At 48.0% G+C, this 15,161-nt stretch overlaps 5 protein-coding genes across 9 annotated transcripts; 1 reads left to right on the forward strand and 4 right to left on the reverse strand.

Moving 5' to 3' along the window:
- Window positions 1-84: 84 nt before the first annotated feature.
- On the reverse strand, window positions 85-2,200 carry LOC6553748 (probable cytochrome P450 313a4). The gene is made up of 7 exons (XM_001980330.3): window positions 1,936-2,200; window positions 1,679-1,876; window positions 1,440-1,625; window positions 1,172-1,244; window positions 1,002-1,128; window positions 357-942; window positions 85-298 (listed from the first exon to the last, which is right to left on the reverse strand). Exons 1-7 carry the CDS (start codon window positions 2,087-2,089, stop codon window positions 138-140), a joined length of 1,485 nt encoding a protein of 494 aa, XP_001980366.1. The 5' UTR covers window positions 2,090-2,200; the 3' UTR covers window positions 85-137.
- A 936-nt stretch (window positions 2,201-3,136) lies between these two features.
- LOC6553747 (monocarboxylate transporter 10) lies at window positions 3,137-10,958 on the reverse strand. Of its 5 annotated transcripts, XM_001980329.3 has the most exons (6): window positions 10,155-10,775; window positions 8,648-9,047; window positions 5,090-5,454; window positions 4,244-5,027; window positions 4,048-4,152; window positions 3,137-3,475 (listed from the first exon to the last, which is right to left on the reverse strand). In XM_001980329.3, the coding sequence occupies exons 2-6, from the start codon at window positions 9,009-9,011 to the stop codon at window positions 3,441-3,443; spliced, it is 1,653 nt and encodes a 550-aa protein (XP_001980365.1). In that variant the 5' UTR covers window positions 9,012-9,047; window positions 10,155-10,775; the 3' UTR covers window positions 3,137-3,440. The 5 variants fall into 5 exon arrangements, with proteins under 5 accessions (XP_001980365.1, XP_026838109.1, XP_026838116.1 ...); XM_026982308.1 differs by lacking the exon at window positions 3,137-3,475 and having other exon boundaries at window positions 3,485-4,152; XM_026982315.1 differs by lacking the exons at window positions 3,137-3,475; window positions 10,155-10,775 and adding an exon at window positions 10,926-10,958 and having other exon boundaries at window positions 3,612-4,152.
- On the reverse strand, window positions 10,823-12,448 carry LOC6553746 (suppressor of fused homolog). The gene has a single exon (XM_001980328.3). The coding sequence runs from the start codon at window positions 12,403-12,405 to the stop codon at window positions 10,987-10,989; it is 1,419 nt and encodes a 472-aa protein (XP_001980364.1). The 5' UTR covers window positions 12,406-12,448; the 3' UTR covers window positions 10,823-10,986.
- Window positions 12,449-12,666: 218 nt separating this feature from the next.
- LOC6553744 (actin-related protein 1) lies at window positions 12,667-15,127 on the forward strand. Its single transcript, XM_001980326.3, has 6 exons — window positions 12,667-12,833; window positions 13,611-13,675; window positions 13,736-13,910; window positions 13,970-14,121; window positions 14,181-14,727; window positions 14,789-15,127. Exons 1-6 carry the CDS (start codon window positions 12,786-12,788, stop codon window positions 14,930-14,932), a joined length of 1,131 nt encoding a protein of 376 aa, XP_001980362.1. The 5' UTR covers window positions 12,667-12,785; the 3' UTR covers window positions 14,933-15,127.
- LOC6553745 lies at window positions 12,703-13,602 on the reverse strand. The gene has a single exon (XM_001980327.3). It carries the CDS (start codon window positions 13,513-13,515, stop codon window positions 13,084-13,086), a length of 432 nt encoding a protein of 143 aa, XP_001980363.1. The 5' UTR covers window positions 13,516-13,602; the 3' UTR covers window positions 12,703-13,083.
- Window positions 15,128-15,161: the final 34 nt, after the last annotated feature.

Genomic DNA, 15,161 nt, shown 5'->3' on the forward strand with positions numbered 1-15,161 from the left:
AGAAAAATCAATAAAACAGATAGGAAATGTTATTAGCTAAATTAGGAAAATCCTTTTAAATATTGGTTTAATTCACAGAACGCATTCTTTCAACAACTTTTATTAATCTATTTAAAATCACTTAGTTCTATAAACATTTAATTTCTCTTTTGGAGCTCCAACAGCGGCACAGATTTTAACTTCATGGTTATATCTTCAACGAAGTAAAGATCTTCGAACGGAAAACTCGTTCTAAACCTATAATTCCTCAATAACTTGGCTAATGTAACTTTAGCCGATATCAAGGCATATCTCCAACCTAATAAAAATGTAATAATAATTATATAGTCAAACAAATGCCATGTACAATCGCTTACCTATGCAATTTCTAATTCCCTTGGTGAAGGGTATATAGGCGTACGGATGTTTGTCCTGGATATTGTGGGGCAAAAAATGATCTGGGTTGAACGTTTCTGCATCTGGGCCCCAGATCTTTTTGCTTCTGTGCATGTGATAAATGTCGATGGCGATCTGGATCCCTTTAGGAACCACTATGCCGTTGGACAGCTTCAGGTCCTGCGACGTTTGGCGGGATACAACTGGAACCGGGGGTATCACTCGCATTGATTCGTTGAGGATCAGATCCAGGTACACCATCTGCTGGGTTTCCGCGTAGGACACATCAAAGTCTCCGGTGTTGGGGAATATCGTTTTTATTTCCTCAAAGGCCCTCTCCTGATATTCGGGAAACATCGCCAGCAACATCAGGGTGTAGTACACTGCATTAGCGGTGGTCTCAAATGCTCCAAAAACGATTATGTTTGACTCGTCCTCAACATTTTTCAGGGTAAACGCTCCTCGTCTCATCAAATCTGTGGCCAGGTTAAGAAATATGTTCTTATCATTGGATTGGATGGCGGGTAACGTTCCCATTTCGTCCGCGGCCAACTTCCTTTCAATTATCTGAAGGGGTTAAGAGATTAATAACTGAATTAGTGGAGGGAATGGCTGGTAGTCCTCACCTTCCGAATGAAGTGGCGAATTTCAGTTTTGGCCTGGTAGTAGTGAGATTCTATTCCAGCCAGCTGGCGGAAAAATCGGCTATTGAGCCACGGGGAGAAGCACATATCTGTCATGGTTTCCAGGATGCTATTAATGGATAGATGCCATCCGATTCCGACTCAACACTCACCATTGATATCGCCCCAGTAAGGAATTGCTCCTGAAGTTATCCTCGTCCTTCACATCGCTGCCCATGGTGGTTTCTGATTTCATATGAAATAGTAGAATGTTTTTAATCAAATCGAATTTGAATAATGCTAGAAACGCTGCAGCGGAAATGTAGCAAGTGAGAGCAAGAAGTGGCATTCATTTTTGGTAATGTTTATAAGCAAACTATAAACGTGACAGCAACAACTTATGAGTTTTCTACAAATCAAACAACATTCTTCTTTACTCACGGGTGGCTATTCCCAGGGTGAAGCTCTGCAGCAGTGGAATGAGATCCTTCTCTCCGTCGTCCTTTAATGGCTCCAGCTGGTTCAGCAGAAGGGCCGTCTCTCGGTTGAAAATGGGCAGGAAACTGAGTAGAACCTTGTGGCCAAAGGCGGGATTCAGCAGCTTTCGATGGATGCTCCACCGGGGATCTACACAAATCCACAATTAAGTAACTGACACACTCAATTCCATGGACACACACCCTTCAAGCTGAATAATCCAAGTCCGACTCCATCGTCCACCGCCTTGTAGATAATACCCTTGTTGACGCAGTGCGGCGATGTGAAGATATCCTGCACCACTTGGGGGTCACTGACAATCATGAAGGGAATGGGCCCCAGCCAGGAGTAGATGGTCGGACCGTGCTTGTCCAGAAAGCAGCCGAATGCATTCAGGATATCTGCGCACGGACACTAATATTATTACTCCCGACCAACACAATAATCCCATCTATGGCACCTTCCCTGCGCATCAGCCAGTGAGCCATGCCCAGAATGGGATATCCAAGTGGTCCCGGTATCTTGAGCGTGAGCAGATAAAATCTGCGCCTGCTCCACAGAAAGTAGAACCAGAGCAGGAACAGCAATCCACACCACAGGGTCCAGGTCAGCATGATTAATCCTTAGGCAATATACGATATCCAATAATATAATCCGTTTCCTAACAATTTTCGACCGATCGGTTTGAAGTGCGCGAACAGTTTGATTAGCCAATTTTCAGTCAATCGACTTTTTATATCCGGACGTGTTGACAGGTTTGGGACTCCATCGATCGATTTGTTGTCACGCGTAGAGCTCAGCAATCGACCTGGTTGACTCTCCTCCTCCCAGGAGAGAAGAGGCCACGGGGCTACGGGTGGAGACCCATTGAACCGCACATAGCGCGCCGTTTTTTATTAGGACTCGACATGGGGGGTTGCGCATACAAATAGCTATAAATTTGACTAATAGCCAGTCGTGACATGCTCCGCACGCTTCAAGAATTGGGCATACGAATTGGCCAACCACGATGCACTACGTCACTGATCGATTCCAATCAGGGGGGGGCGCTAATAATTGCGTTGTACAAAACAACCACCGAACAATCTCAGGTGGTAAAGTGCGATGACACAAATATTTGATTATGGTAGGGTTAATTCCATTGCATTAGAAAAACAAGATGCGTAACTTTTTGTAGATACTTTTTAATGGCGGCAAAACTTGATCTCTCTTCGATCGCGTTAAAATATAAAATTAGTATGCATTTTCTGTGCATGTAGAAACTGTGCATGTTTTTTGTATAAACAGAAAACTTGTGCGATCCGAAAACAATTTTGATTTAAAGAACGAATTCACTGAAGCAACAAGCTAACTTTTTTTTAACGAAAAAGCGTTCAAATAGTCGAAGTTTTAGAAAATCGACGAGTTTTCGAAAAAAGCGAAATACATTTGATAATAAATACAACTTAAAAATAACATAAAACGCTATGGTCGAGTGGCTCGACTATTAGATACCCCGTCGGAAGCGAAGCGAGTTTAAAAAGTAACCCAATATTTTAATATTGTGGTAAATCAGTGCCCGGAACGAGATCTGCATTCTTGACTTCATCGATAGAGTACTTGCTTCAATATGTTTCTTAACACGGAGTTAACCGAACAAATAAAACTTAACGGACTCCTATTCTGTGTATTATTTATTCAAATTTAAAATATTACTTTCATTTGGTTTTCAAATTGTTCTTAGCCTAGGTATATTATGCACGTATGAAGGATAGGAAAGCGCAAAGGCCTCTCAACCGATCTGATGAAGGCATATGCTTGGAAACATGTGCGGTAGATATGGTCTCTATAAAGAATGAACACCTCGACTTTGCGCTTGCTAAGCTGTGGGCTCCGACGACGAGATTACAGCGGAAAATGGCAGAACTTTTCAATTTGTTTCGAAAGTTTTGTGGAATTTTGAGTTAGTGCGACGACTGTGCCTCCCTACGACGCCGATCCGTTGGTCACGGCGAGTTTCCCTGAAAGATGTACAGGATAATAGAGTTGAGCGGGTTTTCTGGTGGAACGATTCGAGCCTGGCCATGCGATGACTCCGAAACACTCAGCAAACAGTATGCGACATAAGCTAGCATTTATTTACAGCGGGTCCAAGTCGATGAGGCTTACGATCTACAAAGCAATTGGGTACTATGGGAATGGGCTTAGGGGTGTTGGGGTGCTGGGGGTGCAAGGGATGCAGGTGCAGGGTTAGAAACAAGGTGCTCGGAATGTGGAGTGGACAGAAGTGCGTCTTAGTCATGCTATTCGATTACAAACTCGATCCACACCAGGAAGGCAGAGTACAACAGGCAGCAAGCAGAGAAGCTCTAGCAGCTAGCAACTAGGCAGTGAGTGGGTTAGTAGATGGAGTAGCTATAGCGACGCCTCTTGGGGTCGTCGCTCAGGGGCAGGGACTTGCTAGCGCCAGGAGTCCCGCACAGCAGGGCGGTGTGTGAGCAGCTGGGCAGCAGAGTGCCCGGGTTAGTGTGGTCGCAGGCGGCGGAGTCTGAGATGCGAGTGGGGCTAGGCCAAGGTGAGTCGGGGTACGAACCAGTTCCGTTGTCCACGTGTCCATTGCTCTGGATAGTTGGGGATGCTGTTGCGGTTCCATTGACACCTTTGGTGGCACCCATCAGCGGTGCACTGGACTTGGTGCCTGTAAAGAATGTACAAATCAAGTGCATTATAAAATCAGTAAGCCGCTAACAATTTTAATTTCTCTCAAACGTAAAGGATCAAAAACTTACCAGCAGACCGATAATGGCCGTTGCCGGCAATCTCGATGTCTCCATTGGCCAGGACCACCGCTCGCGGTGCACTGACCCCGTTCTCCTCCTCCTTGACGCATTTAATGAGGAATAAAAGCGAGGAGCCGAGCAGCGGGGGCAGTCCAGCGAGGATCAGCGGCAATGTGTAGGAGTTCGTGCTGTCGAAGATCATGCCCGCCACCGGAGGGCCCACTGTCAGCGGAATGGAGCTGAGGCCAAGCAGAAAGCCGATGGCCTGTGTGGCACCCGAGGGGCCACAGATCTCGTAGGCGATTGGGCCCAGCAGAGAAATGAAGCAGCCGTCAAAGAGCCCCATAACCAGGGTGAAGGAGACGAGGGTAACATACGAGTTGGTGAGCGGTAGCAGCAAGGTGACCAGGCCAATGGACACCAAGGACAGCTGTTGCAGGTACATGCGATTTACACCCGGCATATCAGCAATGACGCCGAAAATCAGACGCCCGATGCCGGAGGTTATGCCGATGCACATGACCGGCAGGTTGACATCCTCGCCGGGAAATGTGGTTTTCACGAACTGCATCATGTGCACATAGGGCACGAAGTAGCCGAACAGGGCGAGCGGCACACAAAGAGCCCAGATGACGAAGCGTTTGCGCTTCCAGATCTCCACGTTGATTATGGAGCGCATGAAGAGATTGATGCGCGACCTGCCGGGCTTCTTCTTTGGCGGCTCCGGTGGCGGATGCAGTGGCTTGTACACGAAGGAGCAGAGTATAATGAAGGCGGAAACGAGGCTCATTATCTGCAAAATCAAAAAAAGCCATCAATATATTAGCAAGTAGAGAACATACATCTACCACTTACCCGCAGGGTACCCTCGAGACCATAGCTGCCCAGGAGCTTGTCCAGACAGGGCGGCAGTATCACAGTGAAAACGCTGGAGCCGGCGGTCACGAAGCCACTCACCTTGCCCAGGTAGCGCTTGAAGTAATGGCCCAGGATGGCCAGTGTGGGCGTGTAGGCCAGGGCGGCGCCCAGGCCAAACATGATCCCGTAGGTGAAGTACAGGGCGCCGATGTTCTCCGTGCAGAAGGAGGACAGCAGCAGTCCTCCTGCAGAGAGGACTCCGCCGGCGAATGTGGTCAGCCTCAGTCCAATCTTGTCGGTCAGGCAGCCAGCCATTGTGGAGAAGAGGAATGTGGTGCCGATGGCCAGGGCTCCAATCAGAGCTGAAAAAAAATGGGGAATGCAACGAATAAATAATATTTCCCCAATGATTCAATTTCTGCGCACGTATAAAAGTATTTTAGATATCAGATAAAGTAATCTGTGTGAAATCAAGAAGCTATGTGAAATCCAGGTGTGCTTCCTTAAATATTGCTCAATTTCGACATCATTTTAAATCGCTGTTGATATTTAAAATACCTTCATCTTAAGTAAAGAATATAAAAAATATGTAGATTAATATTTGAATATATGTGCTGCAATGAGGACGATTTGCCATCTCTCGAGTCAAAAAGAATTTACTTTTCTTGCTTATCTAAAGAAGTGTTGGCGAAAGAAATGTTTATATTTGTGTAGGTCCAGAATATTTATATTTATTTTATCTTTTAATGATTTCCTGATCAATTATTTGCTGTGGGCGTGATAAGGCAACTGTCGAGTCCCAAACATGCTGACCAACTGTCTGCTCGACTCATTCGGACCAATTTCAATTGACAAATCGAATCTCACGCACTTGCGGTCGATTATGAAGTGCGGCCATGCAACCCATGTCTGGATATTGGCCGCAGTCCCAGGTGTTTCATTGCAACTTCCAGGTGGATGCCCGACTGGAAACCCGATCCGCCGGCGGTTGGCGGGATCGAGGACCAAATGCATCTTGTCGCACGCCGCTCAAAGATTCGACTTTCGTCGTCAATAATTTTCCGCTGAACTCTGCAAACAGAAGTGGGGAAGTGCAACTGTTTTCGTTGCGTAAACACTTTCGCTTGTTCCACTTTGGCACTTCAAATTGATGTCCGACTGACAGAATTGGGTTAATTCTTTGTTCCCCGCCTGCGAGCATGATCAAATGCTGTGATAAGGTGCGCTTCTCTGGCAGATGTGCAGCTGCAGCCTCTCCAGCGCCATTGGACCATTGTCTGGGACATGGACAGTGGACCGGAGCAGGTAGCGCTCCAAAGCCATTGCTGCTTTATGCGTAACTATTCAGATTATTTTTATAGCACGCAATTATAAGTCGATGACCCTTCGAAGCGGATTTGTAGATCCAATCGCGACGAATTTCAAATACTATCGTGCGCCGGAACTAGAGATAAGCACTCGATTCTGTTCGCGTGTCCCCTCCAATTCGTAGTCACAATCTACGTTCTGAAGTGCTAGAAATGGCTTTTTAATGGCAATGCGCACCATTCATAAGCTAACCTCCCTTGACTTTAAGTCCGAAAATATGTTTAATTCATTTAAATCACGTTTGCCAAAGTCGTTCAAAATACTTTGAGATACAATATGTATACACTATTCAAATATCTTAAATCTCACAAATAATACGAGTATATGGGAGAAATAGAACAGAAAGTGCAGCGCATTAACCCAAAATAGAACTTGACCCACTCCGGGTGCCGCATGGATATCTATTGACCGTTCGCTGAGACACGTCCCACTGAGGAATGGGGCCGTGAGATGGCACGTAACTCTCGCCCACATGCGCAGAATGAATCTGCCGCAATCTCGGCAAGAGCCAGCCAGAGCCAGCCAGAGCAATGTCAATGCCACAGATAGAGACGGCGACGATTCTCTCGCTCTGCACAGCCAGTCAATGGCGAGGAGAGTCATTAGATAATAGCCGAATGGCCGGTGCCAAAAATCTAAAAAGGAATGCGAACGGAAGGGGAATCTGCCGGGTTACATGGTTCCTGCGGCGTCTGGCGAAAATAGATCGACATATTTATAGTACGCCTCATATTCATAGTTAGACGGCAACCCGATGCGTTTTCATGCAATATCTGACGCAATCTGCCGGGCGATTGCACCAAGGGGTAGCACCAAGATTGGCACTCGATTGGTTGATTGATCTTGACCTCCGATCCACACGGATGAACCAATGGGCCGACAAGCGCCTATTAAGCTCCACTAAGTCGCGCTGATGTGCCTATGGAGGTGTGTAATTGACAGAGGCTGACAATTAATTGACGAATCGACACCGCGATAAAAGTGGGTGGAGGGGCAAAATATGGCACACAAGAGCTCGGGCTCGGGCTCGGGTTCGGATTACGTCAGGTTTTAATCATATTGCGGAACTGAACTGGCAGCCAGTCTTAGCTTAGCTCTAGCCTTAGCCCCAGATGAATGCATCTAGCTGCCGTTTGGAGGAGGATCGCTGTCAGGCGGAGCAGTTGAGGGTCTTCCCCGTCGCAGCGCCGTCAGCCGACCAAGTAACTGGGTCACTGGCGGGTGGCATTCGTCTTCTGCCGGCCAGCTTGGCCAACACGCCCAGCTCGTCTTAAAAGCGCCGGCCGTGCCCCCAATGTTTTGCCGTCCAACGCCGCGTATGCGTAATGCAGGCCAAGCAGCAAAACCTTGACAAATGCAGTGAACTCTGCTCGGAGAAGCAGTTGTTTCTGGTTAGGGATGGCTATTTTCCGTGCTCCAGCTGAGCTGCCAAAAAATTATGCACTTCTGGCGGAGAACCCTCCGTCCTCCGAATTTTCCGCTCCAACTCTATGCGACTCCCGCGAATCACGACGTCGCTGTCTTCGTGCTCTTCGCACTCGAAGTCTGTTGAATAATGCTTTGTGATCCAATCAACTTTTAGCAATTTAATTCACTTGACGTCGGTACGTTGGATTCCTATATCGCCACTTCGTACTACGTACTACAACGTTTTATTGAACCCAAGAGACGGATGGGAGACGCCAATGAGCGTTAGATTCGAAATAAATATTAATAAAAGTAAATAAAAATGGGCAAAGTAAAGCTGAATGCTAAGTGCGTCAACACCTTATCAAATTTCAATTCGGAAATATGAAATATGTATCTTATTTTATATTATCAAAGTATTTCCAAGTGGTGATAGCACAATCTATGACTGTGGATGCTATGGAATGCAAGTCAGAACTTGTAGGCTTTTTCGAATCAAAGTTTGAGGACCTCTGGTCCGCAATAAAAGGCCATAAAATATGATTTGTTCATTAGAGGTTGCAAAGGAGGTCCGTGCAAAATAGATAATAGTCGCAAAAACAACTGCCCAGTTCCCATTTAATCTCATTTGCCATGCCTGCATAATTACAATCAACGCCGGCAGCAGCCGTCCATAAATTCTGAATTCATTCGCCAGGGGCTGAAGGGATTATGGACAAATTGCTTTCGCATTCGGGGATGGGGAAACATCCCCATACCCATCACCCGTGGCACACTTACCCGCTTTGCTGGATGCCTCCGGATCGCCGAGCTTTGTGAGCCTACCCGTCAGCAGCGAATGGATCACGCCGTAGGTGTTGATGAACCCGAAGATGATGCCGTTGCAGAGGAAGGCGCTCACCATGACCAGCCAGGCGCGGGCTCCTCCGTCCGGTGGCTCCTTGCCATGTATGTCCCGGCAGCAGGGCGCCTCGATGTGTGTCCCGTTCGCGTTCCCGTTCTGAGCCGACGCAGGCGGCTTCAACGCATCCTTGCCATTCGCATGCACCAGGCCGTTGGTCGCAGGTGCAGTGTGTCCATTGGCGGGCAGGATGCGACCATTCACCTGGCTCTGCAGGTCGTTCAGCGGCTCATTCTCAGCCATGGCTGCTGATAGCTACGATTGGGTTCGGAGTGCTGCCTGCAAATATACATTGTGTTTGAGAGGAATAGATCTGTGGAGTGCACTCCGTAATCAGTCAGCCACATTGCACCCAAATATGCTGTTGACTACCGCCAGCCGAAATGCCACTCGCGTTTCGCCATCCCGGAAAATAATCGCAGACTGACAGAATTGGCTGGCCAAATATTTGGACACGTTTATCGCTATTTGCACCTCCGGCAAATGAAAATGCAGTTTACATTGTCTAGGGGATCCAGAGCCCAACTAAATGGGAGACAAAGGCACGAAGTGCAAGATCTTGAGGGAGAGTTACTAGGGAAGATCTGCCTAGAGGTCTATCTAGAGATAAGCTGAGGGAATTATAATGATTTGGGCTTGAAATATTTCAAATAAGTTAAGATGCATCTTTAAGTAATTTACCCTTTTGTTCTATACACTTCTAGTCACATTATAAGCACCATAGTTAGCAAACTAAAAATTTAAATTGGATTAAATTGCAAGCTCAGTAAACGAAGAACCATAACAATATATGGTTTCATGAGCTAACAGGTTCAAATTAATATCCAAAGAAAATATCATAGCTACATAGCTTTCAGGTTACGAACACCGAGCTATCGTGGAAACATGCTCGATTCCGAGTCCAATTTCCCTTCTTAGTATCTGGTCAGCAACATTGTAATACACTTTTAAAGCTGCGCAGAACACAGATTGCATTACAAGCGATAACTGAAATTCGTCGCATTTTTCGATTATGCATGCCCTTGTCGAGTGCACTTTGGGTCTACGGTTCACTGCAGCGTTCCGTTCTGCAAACGTTTCTTTTTCCCGCCCCGGGGCAGCCGAAAAACCGCACCAACACAGCGAAAAGTCAATGTAACGCGAGCCGCTCGCCAGAATTATAGAAAAATAAAGAAATACAATTGAAACCGCTTTCGTTTTTGGCGGCTATCTCAGAAGTTCGCGCTATCAACGTAGTGCACGTGCCCGCTTTATGACAATGCGGTGCCCAATCCCTAGGGGGGTCACTGCCTAAATCGAAGGTCACCAGTCGATGGGTTGGCCCTTATGCAACCGACGGTTCTTGGGCGAACTCCAAGTCGACTTCTTGAAGCCTCCTCTACATACTTGTGAGCAGGAACTCCAGTCGCTGAATTCGCGTGCGATTCACTTGAAGACTCTGGGAATCCGACGAATCCGACTCGAGCGCGAGTCCAGAGTGTTGAGTGGTCGGTGGAAAACTTTCGAGCAAGCACACAACCGAACGCTTGCGTCGTCGGCGGCGGAATGAAGAAAACTGAATTATTTTCCACGAGCCGTTTTTGCAAAAAATCGCTCGCTCACTTGAGGGGCGACTAATCAGAAAAGCAGAGCGTGAACCACGACGGTCGCTGTTCTCTGCGGTAAACAAAAATTCACCTAGGCAACGCACAAACAAATGGTGCGGCAAGAGATTCCCAGCCAGGCGGATGATGCAGCTCCTCCAGGTCCAGTTCCGCGCACAATCACATGTTCAGGGGCGGGATTTTGTGCTCGAATTGAATGCTCTTCTAATTGATCAATTCCCAGAATTAGAAACTGAAGCATTCCACTGTCCACTGCGCAGTACCATCAATTGGTGGTTTAGTTGGTGGCGACGACTTCCACTGCCGGCAAGTGGCCATATCCGCCGCAGCCACCAAAGAAGAATTGTGCCACTGCTCAACAGCCTGACCCCAACTCAACTCATCCGGCGAATTGTTCGCTCCTGGCGCCGGCGCTTCCTCTTTTCATATTCCGATCAAAGGCCCGTCGAGTGGTTTCGGGTATGTTTTTGTATATTTTGACTGGACTCCGGCAAAGGAGCAAAGGCCACGTGCATTGTGTTAGATGAGATTAGAGTATAAATGTAAAACTTACTTGTTAGTGGAAGATTCAATTCGATTAATTTAAATAACTACTAGCTAAGAACTTGGCACCGTCACATTTTCAAAGGAGCACCGTCGAGGGACATAGGCAGAACATTGGGCAGCACAGGTTCCGGCTGGTCGATGATCAGCTTCAGATTCTTGTCGGGCCACGCGAGCTCCAACCGCTCCTTGGGCTCGCATTTATCGTCTAAGCCCGCGCTGCGAAAGTCTTCCAACAGGCGCGGCACCAGTTCGTCCGGTACTAGTACCTGAATCCAGTAACCCAGCACGCCGTAGGGTTCGTTCACTGTGACAGCCGAGCCGGTCACAGATTCTGCCACCAACGTTAGCGCTAGGTGCTGAGCCTTGAAGGTAAAGTGCCGCCCATGTCGGATGCGATCCTTGATGGCCAGTAGCAGGTACTTGGCCACACCAGGTGCGAGGGTAATTTCAATGCCGTCCAGTGAAATACAGTTTGGTGCCTGCGCCTGAAAGTCCAGGGGACAGGACTTGTGCAGCGAATTGCTGCTCATCGACATGGACTGTGGAAAGCTCGGTTCCTCACGCTTCATTTGCGTCTCCGTCATTTGCCGGTTGTTTTCGTCGTTGGCGCACTTCTCGCTTAGCGCCTGGAAGTCCACCTCTTCTTTTACCTCCTTGGTAGGTTTCAGCTCACGGAACGTAAAATCTGCGTTAACGCCGGCCAGATCGGAACCTTGCTTTTCCAGGTCGTCCTGCAAGTTAAGGAGAGTCTCGGGAAACAGCTCGAATACGCTCGTCGGGCGATCCATGTTAGTGACGAGCCAGTCTCCGCCAGTTTGCATATCTTGGCGAAGGAAGTTAAGCACGCCGCGACCATTCCAACGCGATGCCTGCTCAAGTTCATCCTCAAAGACGCCGACGATTTGGCAGAAGTCCACAGTGCCCGTGGGAGTGTCGATGCAGCCCAACTGCGGGTCCTGGGCGACGAGCAGGCTTTGTAGCTTGGAGGTGGTACCGCCGTCCAGGCTCTTGCGCCACGGGATGTTGTCCCCGAAGCACAGCCCGTTGCCTGTTTGAAAACAGTATCGTCCGATGGCTTGCAACAGGTTCGCCGGCCAGGTTGGCGGTCTTTGGGGCTTCTCTGGGCTCTCAATCTGCTGCTTTAGCTCCACTTCCGTCTTGGCCAGACGAAAGGTCAGCTCGAATCCCATTCCCGACCGAGTGACGCCCTCCTCGCGCAAGTGAACTCGCTCGTCGCCGTGAAGGTCGCTGAGTCCGAAACTGATGTAGTGCCAATGCGGCGGTATGTTCCTGTCCACATCTCCAGGATAGTTGTACATGCTAATGTAGTCCAACGGATCCTGCCCGCCCAGCCAGTACTTGAGCAGTGTGGTCACCTGTAGCGGGTTGGGCTGGTTGGGGTACACCTGCCCTAGGTGGTCTATGATAGCCTTAAGGCCCGGCGGAGGCTTCACCTCCGGTTTTTTATCCAAATTCGCCTCGGCCATTTCATCCAGTGTGATCAGTATGACCTCAGTTAGACCATTGCGGAATACCACCGCTAAAATATACCACACATGAATATACCGGCATGTAAAGTTCTGATTTTACATTGTAGCTTACATGATTTTCGTTTTAAGAATTATCCTTTATTATCAAAAATTAAATTATAAATGAAATTTCTTATTCATTTTCTGCTAATTCGAAAAATGGTAAATAAAAGTAAAAAAAAGTATATTACCAAATTTTTGAAAACCACCACCATGTCAAATGTTGAGTATTTGCCTTGGTATATTTTTACATGCTGTTTATTTCTGCAAGCCACCTACGGTCACCCCGTTGACCAACTATTTAATAGAAAATTTGCAAATTTTGATAAACGCACAAAATGGAGCCTTATGATGTCGTCGTCAACCAGCCCGTCGTCATAGATAACGTAAGTTGAAGTGGGGTCTACTAAATCCGGGCATCTTTGTCCAGAACTCGGGTTCCCAGAGTTTTAGCCAGCAAACAGTGACATCACCTACCGCCCGTCCCTTTGTCAGTGAGCTTTTCAAGCCGTCTTCAAATGGCCAACATGACTAATCCCAGAAAGAAGAACTCCGCAAACGCCAGGGATGGTTCAATTTGGAAGTGAACCCAATGGAAACGGGGAATTTGGTTTTTAGTGTGTGCATGGAATCCCTTTACCTGCCCAACACACGCACACACGGATACCTACGGGAGGTGGGCGAGTCCCTGCTGTTGCGTCCCTCCATCTGGAAGCCTCTGTCGAAGTCCATTTGCCGGCCGTACTCTATGGGATACACCACTGGAATGGACTCCACATGGGAGGCAGCAGGTCGCTTCAAACGCTCCAGTTCGGGGTTTATCTTAACGCCACACTTGCCCCTGTATGTGCTGAACAGCTTGGGGCGCAATAGCTTATTGTAGGGATCGCGGAATTGATCCCGATACTTTTGGCACTCCAAATAGAAAGAGTCCACCTTGTACATGCTGCCGTAGCTGATGTTGGTCAGCCCAACTGGCGGGGCGAACTTTAGGAGCGACTCCCGCTCGTATTGCGAGTTCTTTGACACGGTCATCATGTCCACCTCCGGCACACTAAAGGATTCCATGTCGACAATTCAGATTTCCCTCTGTTTGCACGTTAAATTTGTAATGAAATAAGTTGACGCAGCTATCTAAATGTATTTCACATCACTTTTTACAGGGCTCCGGTGTGATCAAAGCCGGCTTTGCTGGTGAGCACATTCCAAAATGCAGGTTTCCCAATTAGTAAGTGTTGTGAACCACTCACGAACCTTAAGCCCCTCGAACTAATGCCTTCTCCTGCAGCATTGGCCGGCCCAAGCATGTCCGAGTGATGGCTGGTGCGCTGGAGGGCGACATATTCGTTGGACCCAAGGCGGAAGAGCACCGTGGCCTGCTCAGCATTCGGTACCCCATGGAGCACGGCATTGTCACCGATTGGAATGACATGGAGCGGATATGGAGCTACATTTACAGCAAAGTAAAGTGTGTAAAGCTGTTCCATTATCCTTACTAATCGTTTTAAATGGTAATAACCAGGAACAACTGGCCACCTTCACGGAGGATCATCCCGTGCTCCTGACCGAGGCCCCGCTTAACCCGCGCCGCAACCGAGAAAAGGCAGCCGAGTACTTCTTTGAAGGCATCAATGCACCTGCGCTTTTTGTGTCCATGCAGGCGGTGCTCAGTCTGTAAGCATAGCAATCCCCCGAACTGCCCCTATCGATTTCATCTAACCATACTCTTGCAGCTACGCCACCGGACGTGTGACAGGCGTAGTGCTAGACTCCGGTGACGGTGTGACGCATGCGGTTCCTATCTACGAGGGATTCGCCATGCCTCACAGTATTATGCGCGTGGACATCGCCGGGCGCGATGTTACGCGCTACCTGAAGACACTCATCCGCCGGGAGGGCTTCAACTTCCGGTCGACTGCCGAATTTGAGATTGTGCGCTCCATCAAGGAGAAGGTCTGCTATCTGGCCACCAATCCGCAGAAGGAGGAGACCGTGGAGACCGAGAAGTTTGCCTACAAGCTGCCCGACGGCAAGACCTTCGAGATTGGACCTGCACGCTTTAGGGCGCCGGAGGTGCTCTTCCGGCCCGATCTGCTGGGCGAGGAGTGTGAGGGCATTCACGACGTCCTGATGTACTCCATCGAAAAGTCAGATATGGATCTCAGGAAAATGCTCTACCAGAACATCGTGCTTTCCGGCGGATCCACGCTCTTCAAGGGATTCGGCGACCGTCTGTTGTCCGAACTGAAGAAACACTCGGCTAAGGATCTCAAGATTAGGGTAATTGTTTTTTTTTCAAAAGATAGTGGATTGTCACAGTTCTAAAACTCACGAATTACAGATCGCCGCGCCTCAGGAACGTCTATACTCCACATGGATGGGTGGATCGATTTTAGCTTCGCTCGATACTTTCAAGAAAATGTGGATCTCCAAGCGGGAATACGAGGAGGAAGGACAGAAAGCCGTGCACAGAAAGACTTTTTAGTGTGTTTATTAGCTTAAACGCCATTTGTAAAAGGCTAATTAAAATGTATATCAAATCCTTGTGTCAGCTAACATCAAGTACCCCAGAAATTGAAAACTAATGTGTATGTTTTACGCATCAAGGGCGCAAAGTATTTAAAATGCTATTTATTGAAACTGCTTTCCCAGCCTAGAAAATAAAGTACTAAAATTTATATTTCACATGCGGATGATTATTTCCCAGGCTAACC

Source organism: Drosophila erecta, unplaced genomic scaffold, assembly GCF_003286155.1.
Source record: "Drosophila erecta strain 14021-0224.00,06,07 unplaced genomic scaffold, DereRS2 tig00000000-arrow-pilon, whole genome shotgun sequence".
Lineage (NCBI taxonomy): Eukaryota > Metazoa > Arthropoda > Insecta > Diptera > Drosophilidae > Drosophila > Drosophila erecta.

Bases quoted from the DNA above. Each gene is read 5' to 3' on its own strand.
- LOC6553748 (XM_001980330.3), bottom strand. From the start codon at position 2,089: ATGCTGACCTGGACCCTGTGGTGTGGATTGCTGTTCCTGCTCTGGTTC. The intron at 1,129-1,171 runs GTGAGTGTTGAG...ATCCATTAATAG, and splicing joins TTACTGGGGCGATATCAATG to CATCCTGGAAACCATGACAG. The intron at 299-356 runs GTAAGCGATTGT...CATTTTTATTAG, and splicing joins GGGAATTAGAAATTGCATAG to GTTGGAGATATGCCTTGATA.
- LOC6553747 (XM_026982308.1), bottom strand. From the start codon at position 9,011: ATGGCTGAGAATGAGCCGCTGAACGACCTGCAGAGCCAGGTGAATGGT. The intron at 5,028-5,089 runs GTAAGTGGTAGA...TTGATTTTGCAG, and splicing joins GTCTCGAGGGTACCCTGCGG to ATAATGAGCCTCGTTTCCGC. The intron at 4,153-4,243 runs GTAAGTTTTTGA...CATTCTTTACAG, and splicing joins CGGCCATTATCGGTCTGCTG to GCACCAAGTCCAGTGCACCG.
- LOC6553746 (XM_001980328.3), bottom strand. From the start codon at position 12,405: ATGGCCGAGGCGAATTTGGATAAAAAACCGGAGGTGAAGCCTCCGCCG.
- LOC6553744 (XM_001980326.3), top strand. From the start codon at position 12,786: ATGGAGCCTTATGATGTCGTCGTCAACCAGCCCGTCGTCATAGATAAC. The intron at 13,676-13,735 runs GTAAGTGTTGTG...CTTCTCCTGCAG, and splicing joins AAATGCAGGTTTCCCAATTA to CATTGGCCGGCCCAAGCATG. The intron at 14,728-14,788 runs GTAATTGTTTTT...CACGAATTACAG, and splicing joins CTAAGGATCTCAAGATTAGG to ATCGCCGCGCCTCAGGAACG.
- LOC6553745 (XM_001980327.3), bottom strand. From the start codon at position 13,515: ATGGAATCCTTTAGTGTGCCGGAGGTGGACATGATGACCGTGTCAAAG.